Genomic DNA, 12,367 nt, shown 5'->3' with positions numbered 1-12,367 from the left:
AATGTTAGCCAAGTTGGAGATGGGATCCTAATACATAGGTGGTCATCTAGCATTATTTCAAAGTATATAGGTTTGAGAGTTGCTTCTTGACTCCTATTCAAAAAAATACTGAGTTACAGTTGAGGTAGAAAAATTGTGAAGTTGTGCTTTTGACAAATTAAGCTTAAGTCTTCATTTTTTTTCAGTAATCGCTGTTGGATGACATGCCTTTATATCAGATTACGCATGCTTTTTAAAATCCTGGTCTCTTGAAGCCAGGCAGATGTTATCTACATCCTTGGATGGACTGTTGAAGGCAAATCATCTGTCTTTGAAGGAGTTAATTTTTCTGTATATTCATATGCTTAGCTCATCACCACATGAAAGTGGAAATGTTCTCTCCTTGTGCATTCAAAATCCTCACTGAAGTTTGCAAATGTTTTTTCAGCATTCACAGAACACTACTTTTGTCCCCAAAGCCACAGTTAATTGTGCTCTTCCTTTTCTGTGGTGTTTCCTTGAATTGCTTGTGAATTCTCATGACTTTGCTGTTTGGTGTTACCTGGGTCTTGTATGACTTTATTTCTTTATTGTTAGCAGTAATAGCATACAAGAAGATTGCAGCAGAGCTGGGAAACAAAATAGTTTTCCCTCATTTCCAGTGTCATTCTCCAAGTTCAGTTTGTCCTGAGGCACTTGGTAGAGAAGAGAGGGGGAGATCAGATCTTGTATTGTGGAATATATCAGGTTTTTTAAACTCTCCTCTGAGATGGCTCGGTTCCCCATCTGTGGAACGAAGAGATAAAACTTATTTTCTCCTGTGTTTTGTTTTGTATTTCAGGGCTTTGGGAGCAGAGTGTGCTAGCTGCAATGTGCTTATAGAGAATGTGTATCTCTAGGTCTACGATTGAGGTCTTTAGGTCTTATAATACAGATAAACACTGATAGTGCTTTGGTCTTCCATAGGTTGCAGTCCAGTTATCAAAGGATGATAGATACCAATTTTCTTATAAACGTAGGAAATGGAGAGGAAGGGAGGCTGCACCTCCTGCGGCCAAGTTGTGGACCTGTTTCTTCTGGTTTAAAATTTGCAGGAAGGGGAGTAGTGAGGTACAAATCAAGAGACCCATTTTACTGATGAGTCTGGCATGTGACAAAACTTTGTGTAGTCACTTTTCCTTTTCAGTTTTCCTTTCAGAACTCTTTTCCAGTTCACATACACTTTCACAGGGAATCCAAAAAGCATTAAATAAATTTAAAAAATGTGTGAAGCACATCATAAAACCTTACGCAGGAAGAACTTTGAACCTAAGCTATTTGTACCAGTGCCTGCTTACAGATAACTCTAAGGGACAGTTATAAATATGAACAACGGTCCACTTTACACTATCTTGCATTATTTGTTTGAGGCTCTCGTGGCAGAGGGACCTAGGTTGAGGAACACCAGTTACACAGAGTAATCCTGATGCTATGTTGTGTCTTGCAGCTTAATTTCCAGTTACTGAATCGTGACTGGTGCTTTCCCACTGCAGGTTTACAGGTATTTAGCGTTATCTCTAGCTTAGAGAAGTAATGGATGATTAGCACTTCTAATTTCCTTACTGAAAGTCAGGTCTGCTTGTGCAAACCTGCTGGGAAAAACCTTTAGGGTTCCTGGTGTGTGTGAGTGCTGTACTCCCTTGGGCATGAGTTTTGCCCCATTCTTTGCTCACTTAGCCAAGGCAAGCAGCCAAGGCAAGCAAAGGTCTATACACATTCCTTTATGGCACAGTAGAAGTAAATAAACGCTGTAGGAATATTTTCAATATTTAAACTTTTTTCCAAACACCCACCTTTAAATTACTTAGCTTTTTCTTTCTTGCTTATGTATCACTTGTGGTTGATTACTGTCCTAAATGGCTACACATCTTCATGCTAGACCAGCCACCTTCATGAGCTCCCTTCCATCCGATGGAGAAATTATCAACTAGGGAAAAGCACTAAGGCTTCCTTACAGGTCCCAAAAGAAAACTATCTATGCTAGCAAGACTATTTCCCTTCACAGGCCCTTTGCCTGAACTCTGATCAGATGAGCAGCCAGTCATGCAAGTGGCTTTTTCTCCTTTTGCAGTTCTGTGCCAGTGTCTGAGTCGGGGGGAACTGGGAGATAATGGGTTTGAGATCTCCCTGACTTGGCAGGTAGCAGGAGTGAGTCACTGGAGCTCTTGAGTGAGAAATGTAGGATCTGTTTAGTTTGGAAGGCTTTGCTGCAGGCTAGACAGGAACTGACATTCAAGAAAAGAGAAAAACATGACAGAGGTGGGAGAGTTGGAAGCGTGTTACTGTAGAGTTTCCACAATTAGTTTTACAGTTCTGCCAGTGTAAGTGAGCTCCAGAATAAAAATGTCACTGTGAATATTATTTTCCAGTATTCTTATTTCATATTAGCATGACCTGATATTGGATTTATAAATGTAGGAAATCAAGAGCAAAGGGTGAAGAAATCATATTGATCCAAAAAGACTTGAGTTTGCATAGGATGATATTTAAACTTCAATGAATGCTGCTTTTGCAAAGATGTTGTGTGAAAACCCCCAAAGTTTGCTGGGAGAGATTTTGTCTGTAATAACTTAATCAAAATTAGACTTCTTGAAGCAAAGTGTTCCAGTGTGCTACTTATGTTTTCCTTGCCCTTAGAGTGGTCTTGTTGTACGCCAGCCAAGAATTGAGATGGAACACTTAGCAGCAAGTCTGTTTTCTAAATGACTGGGCAAACACATTCAATTCACTTGTTTGTGCCAGCCTGGCCCTTCTCCTTCAGTGGTTCCTCTTTCTTAGGGAAAGTAGATTTTTAATCCCCCCCCCCCCGTTATATGGATGTATCTGAGGAATGGTGTCTTCCTAGTTTGGATGAAACCTTACGAATAATTACGTGTGTACCATTTGGTTACAAACCATAGTGTACTGATGCAATAATACTCAGTTTCTGTAAGGAGAGAGAATGAAACTGAAGTTTGACTAATGTTTTACTTTTACTAACATAGCTAAAGTAGTGTATTTTCATTATATTGGTATCTCCTGTTTTGCTTACTGCCTTCACTGTGAGTGTTATTAGCATTAGGAAATATTTGACAACATTTTAATTTGTTGCCTTTGAATATTGTAAAATATTCAATTAGTGTATCACTTTTGTGAGAATTTAGTGTAGGAAAAACAGTGCTGGAATTCTACTCCTACTGATGATTGTGTAATATGGATATTTTTAATATATATGTTTGTGTATAAAAAAAACAAACCTCAGTTGTTAATGTAAATATACCAATGCAGAATTTGGCTCTGTATTCAGAACAGTTAGAAGTACACCTATAAAAATTAGCCTTGTATGAAGAATAGCTTCTGTCTCCATGACTAAAACTGACTGTGGTGACTTTTCACTTTTTAGATAGATACTTGTAACATTGACAACAATGTCTGAATTTAGTTTCAGTATTCCAATAAAATACCTGGAGGGAGACAGTTTGCTTCCCAGACTATTTCCCATGGGTAACTCTACAAAAAATAACCAGAAAATTGCTCTACTTACCATCAGTCTTCTTGACCTCTTAATTTACAATACAGTTTGAGGAGGGCTGCAGATGGGAAATATTTCTTTAAATTTAGTTATGAAAATATTAAACATTTTTCATCTGGTTTTCATTTCTGTTTCGTAGTGATGACAAGACTTTTAGATGCACGGCTGAATTTCCCTGAATTAATCTCATTATGTACATCAATCAATTTCTGATCATTTTATTGTGTATTGTCTAAAGTCTGCACAGAGGCCACATCTTTATTAAAAATCCTGATGAGATTACTTAAAGTACTTTATTTTCCCATAGAGCTGCTGTTTATCTCTAGTTGTTTCCCATCTGTAGCAAAACAAGCCTGGGGGGGGGGGGGGACTTTTCCGTTGGGGAAGGAAACAGATAACAAATTCACTAGGAGGACTTTTGGTTGGGACAGTATTGACTGTGAGTGGGGGTGGGTTGGGAGAATGTTGCTTTTTGAACTTACATTTCAGATCTGTATACTGAATTTCCTGTTTGACTGTAGCTGGCTGCAAGCCAACTACAGATTTTTAGCATTTTAGAAGAACTCTCAGTCACTTTTTTACTTCTGTGATAGTTTTGTTTTGTTTTGTTTTTGTTTTTTCCCCAGACACCCCTTGATTCGCATTCCTCCTTCTTATTAGTACATTGATAGTACAGTTGAAAAAATCTATATTATGTTTTTCCTGGGTTGGTAGAAGGTCTATATTGGGAGTTATAATCCTCCTCCTTACAGCTTGTCCTACAGGATGACTATTGCTGCCAGCAAGAGGGAGAAGAAGGAAAATAGAGCAGCCAGACTGTTGTTCAGAATTCACAACCCACGCTTGTGCAGCAAAACTGCAAACAGAGAGGGGAAATTTTTCACCCCCCTTCTCTACACACCCTGTAAACATTTACAGGGAAAGATTTAGCTACAGTGAGTCAGAAGCCTGAATAAGCTGCTTGCAGGAGCTCAACTGTATTTATCAGTGAGACAGATTCCTGAAGTGTGATTGCTATAAGACTTATGTAAATGATTAATCAATTAACACCTTTTCCTGTGTCAGCTTGGCACAAGAGAGTTGTTACAGTGCAAGGCAAATGTGGAGCTTCTGTAATAGTTGTGTGCTCTTCGTTGTAGTACCAGGCTGAAGGCTGTAGAAGTATGCTTCCTTTGGTTTATAATGCCACTGAGACTTCAGTGGCCTTTGAGTTTTCAGTTGTACATTGCTGAGTACAATAAAAATTTCCTTCCAAGGATTTTGGTAGAATGTAACATCTCTTAGAATTAAACAAGTTATGAGTAGCAAAGCTTCTCAGGGGCAATAAGAGCCTCTTGTCCTTCACTTTCACCACTGAATTACAGTGGCTTTCCACTTGTGTTCTTTGCATTTGTCAGTCCCTCTTTGTCTTTAACTTGATAAGGTTCGGATATTTAGTCAGCGTAAGGCAGTGAATTCTACTTTATGTTGGCTGGAAATCTTCAAAGGGAGGTGCAGAGCACTGTTTAACAAGTTTAGGTCTACTGACAGTGAACTTACTTTTCTTGGTTACGTTTTGGAGGTTTCCTTAGAAATTATGCCAGTCCTTGAACTGAAGGTTGAAAAGCATTCATATTAGACATAATTGCTGTTGGGCAGCTGTTTAAATAAGGATAAATGTGCAGACTTTCACACTGAAAGTCAGCTGCAAACATTGCTTGGCACCTTGGATTCAGAGGCAGCTGGAGTCAATGAAAGCTCTGCTTTTGATTGCAGTAAACTTCATATCAGACACAGGTGAGAGCTCTGGTCAGCCTGAGCAAAAACAACTTGTGCAGAGAGAAGCAGTCATTGACAAATTATCCTCCTGGAAGTTCCAGTGGTCGTCGTCTTCCATTTTTCAAGTGCTCTGTCCATCTCCTGATGCATCAAAGGGTAAGAGTTGCATAACTGTGGATCTAGCTGGGCAACTCAGTTTGAAATTTTTTTTAGGAGACATCTCTATATGTAGTATGCATGCTCATAAGCAATACAGTGAGTATTTGAGTTGAAGAACTTTTCATTTCACACGCTTCTTTCTGCATTACTGCATGATTTCTAACTCTGTGTCTGTCATAAAACATGTTCCTTATACTTGTGTAGCCAAATGATATTTACCTGCTAATATATTTGTTACCATATTTCTAATCAGAATACGTGCCCTTGACATTGAGATGCTACAACAAATCGCCTCCTACCCATATCAGTATTTAGACATGAAGAATATACGCAGATCTCCCTGCTGCAGTTACACCAGTTGAAGAGTTCAACATGCTTCTTGTGAGCTACTGCCCTTTCCAGTTCGCTGGTTCAGCTGCTTACATGAACCATTTCAGTCAAAATAAGTGGGATAGGCTTCCATATTTTAAGATCTTTGCAAATGTGGTTCATTTTGCAAACGTGTGAAAACAAGATCATTTTATTGTGAGGTTTGCAGTCCACATAAAGAACGTGCAAGTTTGGCACTGAGGTGAAATAAAAATGAGAAATAATGAAAACATGTAGCACAACTCAAGCAGTCAGGTTCTCTCTCTTTGTTATGATTTTTAGATTATTTACAGTGTCTCATTTATTTGCTTCCTTTTCAGGAAGTATTAGGTTTACAGCTCCATAGATTTCATCTTAGAACAGATCTGGCTTGAGGGTGTTGTGAAGGAAAAAGGTGGAAGGAAGTAATACAGAAATCAGGATCACATTGCTATCAAGAATATCTTCAGCTATATTCTCCAGTGGCTGCTTTGCTGGTCTGTTCTGCATTAAGATTTTCTGGGTATCAACCAATCTAAAGTTGTAGTACCCAGAAAGGAGAGACGGTAAATGGTCTAACAATTGTTTGATTTAGGTTTAATAGCACAGAGATGAGAGTATGTGTGAACTCAGATTTCCTGTGATGCGTTAGAGGTCTGAAGTGAAATACACCATCAGCAGAAAAACACAGTAGGAAAAGCTGGAATGCAATGCTTGAAATTTGAGAGAGGTGATATTGTAATTTATTTGGCTGTAAATTACAAGCTCAGTAGGAACACAAAACTTTTTAATCTTCAGGATGTTATGTATTAAAGTAATGCAATGCTGAAAACGGATTGGCAAGAATATTAATCATTATGATTCAGGTTTACTCCAATCTTGGACTTTCAGAAACCAGGGTGAAATCTATTGTAAGGGATATTTTATCCTGGATTTTCCCCACTATGTTTCTAACATTTCACTCTAAAGTCTGTGATAATCATCGTTGTACAAGATCGGAGACTTGGCTAGAGTTCCTTAAGGTCTGATCCAGTCTAGCAGGTTACTGCTTGTAGTAGTTTAATATTCTCTGAAGTGCTCTTGATTCCCTATCCTGTTAGTATGGATTTCCCTTTCTAACTGCTCTTCTGTCAGCTCTGTTATCCATCCTATATTCAGCACGCTGAGTTTGTAACAGTTCCTTGGAAAAAAAACATAAAACCCAAAACCCTCTAGAGGGAAATTTCTGAGCATTGACACAAAATTCCACATACAACACTGGTTCCATTTTCACCACTTGCCTTTTCCAAAGCAAACAGCTCGCTTTCCTGTTAACTGGGAGGTGTGAGGTTGCGGGGCTTTGGAGCTGTGTGAATCCCGTTGCTGTCCCAGGAGCAATGCTGTTTCCTCTCTTCTTTCCTTCCTCTTTGTTTCCTGGGGCTTTATTTTCTGTCAGAGGTCCATCCTTTTTGAATGACTGTCAAATGCTTGTGCAAGTGGCAGAAGTGAAAAAGCGGTGGAGCCTGGAGTCATCGCAAGCTCTAGTGGGATCAGAGATGGTTGATTTGAACTTGTGATAGGGTTTGGAAGATAATACTTAGTACATTTAGTTTTCTAAAACAAAAAGGACTTTTGTTCAGACCTCAGAAAACTCTAATGAAACCCACACATAATGTTTCAGTGGGTAAACTCTGACTAAAAATAAGTAAATTGTAGGTTGACTTCACGATTCTGAGCCATATACTCAAGCCTTCCTCCATAATATTAGACTTCATTCTACCAGTGACCATTGCAGTTCTCTTCAGCACTTGTTGGAATATTCCAGGATGAAAGTTAGAGATCAAACAGAAGTTGGAATTGGAGGGGACATGATTCAAGAGAATTTTTTCTGAAATTACTGACAGGATGAGCAGTTGCAGAACAATTCTCCAGATCATCTGGATTTTGAGAAGGAAAAAAAGGGAGGTGGGTGCTTGTGTTTTCAGTAACATATTTGAAAGTGTAATAAATAGAAATTACCCAGCCAGTACTCAAGAGATATTTAATAAGATCTAAGTGTGTATATTCTTAAATGTTGCTTGCTGTTCTCATGCAAATGATCTGTCTGGCCTAAAGTACTTGGCTTTAACCCTTACAATGAAGTAGGAGAGAGCTTCACAGCAATTTCTCTTGGGCTATTTTGCATGGATAAAGTGCTTTTAAATACAAGCTTTGTATCCACTGTTCCAATGTTTTTGCCTAATATTGCTACTTGAGTTTGAAAATAGATGAGAGGTTACCATCTCAGAGTGGAGGCTCAGAGGCTGAGTATTACCTGTGGCTTATAGGATAAGGGGTGGCTGCTTTCCTCCCCTTCAATAAAGAAATCTTGGTCTCAAAACGTAGCAGCAATCCTTCATCAGAGCAACAGAAATGCTGGACTTGCTCACAGTTTGCACGTGTTTTTGTCTGCTATTAAAGATATTTCAGTCATAATGTATAAAATGCTGTCGCCTGGGCCCAATTCAGGGAATTTGGTGGACAGGGCTGATTTTTGTGGCCAGTCTGAGTGGCTCAACATTACAGAGCACATGTTGGGTTCTGTGAAAGAGGAAACAGCCTCTTTTGTCAGTGCAAGCTGTACTCTGAACTGCCTGTCCTGTGAGTGCAGACCCTTGATTACCCAGGTAGTCAGCAGCTGATGTACCGCTGCGCTGGAAAACTAGGGAGGTCTCCAAGAAGTCTATATTATATTGGGATAATGGCAGGTATGACAACTCCTCTTTTTTCAAAAGTATACATTCCAGAAGACTTCAGCTGGTTGTTCTGGATATCAGGAAGGAATTTGTTTAAACATAAAACTTTCATTAAGATAATGAGATGTAAAATGAGTATCATGTTACTGACTGCAAGGCAGAAAACAATCTGATGACGGTGAAGGAGAGCATGGCATAACTGCAAAGGAGAATGGGGAAGGCGGTCAGGGATAGCCACCAAAGTCATAGAGTTATTTCTGCAGATGGGAGACCTTTGATTCATATAGCGCAATGTCTGTCTTTGTAACTGTCAGGAGCTGCCAGATCCATCTCTTCACACCTTTTGAACACAGGCAGGCAGATGAACTCCTTGATTCAACAGCTTCTTCAGCCATTCTCATTAGTGTTTTGTTAATCATTCTGACTCTGGCTTTCCTCCCCTCTCCCCTCCCAACACTGGGGATTTCAAGGTTCAGCTTGCATAACAGGTAATAGCAGGCATTTCCTTCTCCTGTGTCGGGATATCCTGGCGCCCTTCAGTCTCTCTCTGACTGTGTTTAAAACAGACTCCAGCACAGGAAAAAAAAAAGGGGGGGGGGGGGGAAGCCTAGTCTAAAATTAGCAGCCTTGATAGAAGAAAGGCACACGGCTGTCCCCTGTGCTGTTTGTCAATGAAACAACACATCTAAACAGGGCCAGAATGCATTTCCTCTCTGGGAAAAACAGACATGTTGAGTTTTGGGGAGGATGGGAGGGAGAGTAAAGCAGGCATCACACCAATGATCAGGGAGAACTATCCAGAAGGTATCCAGAGTTACAAAGACCATGGTGTGCATGAAGAGGCTATAGGGAGGTCTTGTTATGGCAAGGCTATATATCTTGTTTCTTGATAGCATTGACTGGTGCTTGAAAGTCTCACTACACCTGGAAGCTGGACCAGATGCTTTGAGAGTTACAGAACCTCTCCAGTCTCCTCCTGTTTGGATTTCAGGTTCATCATCCTTAATGGGTGTTTATTGCTGTGAGGACCGTATTTAAATGACCTAGATTCTGATCCTGAGGTCTCAGTAGGTTTATACCATTCTAAATATTCTGAGTTTTTAAAATTGAAACTAAAATTTTAAATAAAATGGTGTTACTTTATTATAACCTGTTGATTACATTAATAATAATGATACGTTTTTAATCCAATCTTGTAAGCAGCCTGAATGTTATAACTCCATTAATGACAGCATGGATATTTTATAGGATTGGACTCTTGGTGTAATGAATACTGAGTGACTTACCTTTCTTTACTACATAAAGTATTATTGCAAAATGTTTACAGTTTGTTGCCACTGCTGTCAATATGGAATTGTGATAAAACCATTTCCTTCTTTTCTCACTCATTTCTGTATACAGTCTGTGTCCATGAGAATTACTGTGGGAATTTTATTTATAGCAGTCAATGTTATGAATTGACTTCAGCTTTCTTTGCTAGATTGCAGATGTGTCTGTCTGTCAAATTCCAGCTGATGGGCACTGAGTAAAATTCAGTTAGCTAAAAGCAAATAATCATGTTTCAGTAAGACTTCAAAAATTTGCTCGGCTGTTCTGCTCTGCTTTCAAACACTTCCTTTGGTGTATATTGTCCTCCTAAATTGTGGGATTATATTGCATCCAGTTTATTTCTTTCATGTTTGCCTTCCTGGTTTCATAGGAAATAATAAAGGTTTGTTTTACTTGGTTGGCAGAAGACTCATTCTGATATATCCAAGATAAAAGCTTCTATTCATGTACTGCAGAATCTCATGGGGAGAGCTTTTAAAGGACAACGAGCTTACTTTTAGATTTAGGCCTTTTTGCTATTCTTTGTCACTTGAAAGATTGATAAAGTAAGAAACTCTTCCACGTGGATTTAATAGAGACTAAGTATTTTTCCATCAGTAAAAAGAAGTGGACTTACTGGCAAGTTGGAACACGGCAGCTATGGCCTCCTCCCACCACTGGGTATCCTGAGAAATGATAGGTAGCTCCATCAGGCCCAGGACGAAGATGAGCTGGCCAGCAGTCAGAGCAACAGTGGCGATGAGGTTACAAGCACGCATCATGTCAAACTGCACTAGGGAAACATAAGAAGTAAGCATAACGTTAAAATGATATAAAATTAGGAAAAGGAAAATCCTGGCTGAGCAGGTACGTAAAATTTGTCAGTGCATAGAAAATGATTCTCGGACACTATTCCTACTCCCAGCAGTCCCTTGCTCTAACTGCATTCCCCGTGGTCTGATTAAGAAAAGATTTTCTTTAGGATGTGTATTGAATCTTTCCTTTAGTTACACAGCATCCCGTAACTATTGCTTCAGTGCAAAACAATCTTGTATGAAACAAGCAGCTAATTTCCCAGGATGACCTGCTGGAGGTGCTTGACTTTTGCCCTATGAAGATTCTACCTATAATTAGTAGCCAGAATTGTTTGGGGTAGGAATGGTGTGTGTTTTGCATTTATGTGGCACTGACTGAAATGGAACCTTAGTTCATAAATAGGTTTTTAAGGCCCTAAAATAAAGATTATCCCAAAGACAAATCTGTAACAACCTGAATTTCTTTTTCACCTAGTTCATCTGTCTTGTCCTAGAAAACATCATGTGCATGTTAATGCTAACATCTTATTGGCTTAAGGGAGCTTTGTATAGAGAATTCTTAACTTTTCCTCCTTTTAACATTTATTAATCTTTTGGATGCACTGGAAAGATCCTTATATTTCTATCTGTGTAATGAGGGAAATGGTTATAATGAAGATGTCAATGCTTGGCAGTTCCGAATGATGTGTTATGGCATAATTTACATGTATAAGTAAAAAGTTCCTTTTTTATTTATACATATATATATATTAGTTCATATCTCTATATATATTAGTGGATGTTGTTATGGGAGTCTACTATTGACCACCCAGCCAGGACTACAACACGATGAATTATTCTACAAGGAATTAAGGGATATCTCTATTCAACTGCCCTTGGCCTTATGGATTATTTTAACTTCCCAGACATCAACTGGGAATATTGTACAGCGGACACAAACAGGTCCAGGAAATTTCTGAAGCATGTTAAAGATAACTTCTTGGTGCAGGTACTGAGGGAGCTGACTAGGAAAGGTGCCCTCCTAGATTTGTAGTTTGTGGGCAAAGTGATGATGGGTGGCTGGCTTGGTCACAGTGACCACAAAGTAGCTGGGTTTCAAATAGTTGGTGATAGGAGAAAAACTGCCAGCAAAATTTGACCCTGGATATGGGAAGAGCTGACTTTGGGCTGCTGAAGGAGCTAGTTAGTAAGGTCCCTTGGGAATCTGCTTTAGAAGGTATTGGGGTCCATGAATGCTGGTCACTTTTTAAGAGCCATCTCTTAAGAGCGCAGGAGCAGGCAATTCCAAAGTGTTGGAAGTCATGCAAGTGGGGCAGAAGGCCGGCTTGGCTGAGCCAGGGATCTTTTTAGGTGGAAAAGGAAAGTGTATGGACATTGGAAGCAAGGACAGGTGACACAGGAGGCCTACAGGGATGCTGTTTGCCACTGTAGGGAGAAAATTTGTGCGGCCAAAGCTTGATTAGAGTTCAAGCCAGCCAGCACTGTGAAGGACAACAAAAACGGCTTTTTAAAATATGTTAACAGCAAAAGGAGGATCAGAGATAACACTGATGATGTTGGTCACCTCACAAATAGGGACATAGACAAAGTGGAGATGTTTAATGCCATCTTCGCCTGTCTTTAACATTGATGATGGGCCCTGGGACCTCCGGAGCCCTGTGTTGGAACACCGTGACTGGGGGGATGATAAACTCCCAGCTGACCCTGAACTTGTTTGAGACTTGCTACTCCAGTTG

General features: G+C 39.6%; 2 protein-coding genes across 7 annotated transcripts in view; one reads left to right on the top strand and one right to left on the bottom strand.

Moving 5' to 3' along the window:
• The window catches only part of IFT140 (intraflagellar transport 140), a 91,904-nt gene that overhangs the window by 45,903 nt on the left and 33,634 nt on the right, over nt 1-12,367 (top strand). The window lies entirely within an intron of this gene.
• Nucleotides 1-12,367, bottom strand: part of TMEM204 (transmembrane protein 204) — a 31,811-nt gene that overhangs the window by 4,228 nt on the left and 15,216 nt on the right. Inside the window, exons 2-3 of one of the 2 annotated variants that reach the window (XR_012044886.1) lie at nt 10,454-10,609; nt 542-765 (exon numbers count right to left, since the gene is read on the bottom strand). Coding sequence is in view for 1 of the 2 variants with exons in the window: in XM_072877798.1 (XP_072733899.1) it covers nt 10,454-10,609 (156 nt within the window). In the remaining variant the exon portion in view is untranslated. The remainder of the gene's footprint in view (nt 1-541; nt 766-10,453; nt 10,610-12,367) is intronic. The other variant, XM_072877798.1, reaches the window with a different exon arrangement.

Source organism: Ciconia boyciana, chromosome 13 (assembly GCF_034638445.1).
Source record: "Ciconia boyciana chromosome 13, ASM3463844v1, whole genome shotgun sequence".
Taxonomy (NCBI): Eukaryota; Metazoa; Chordata; class Aves; order Ciconiiformes; family Ciconiidae; genus Ciconia; species Ciconia boyciana.
The sequence above is the reverse complement of the archived record's forward strand: the minus strand, read 5'-3'. Positions and strand labels throughout refer to the sequence as shown.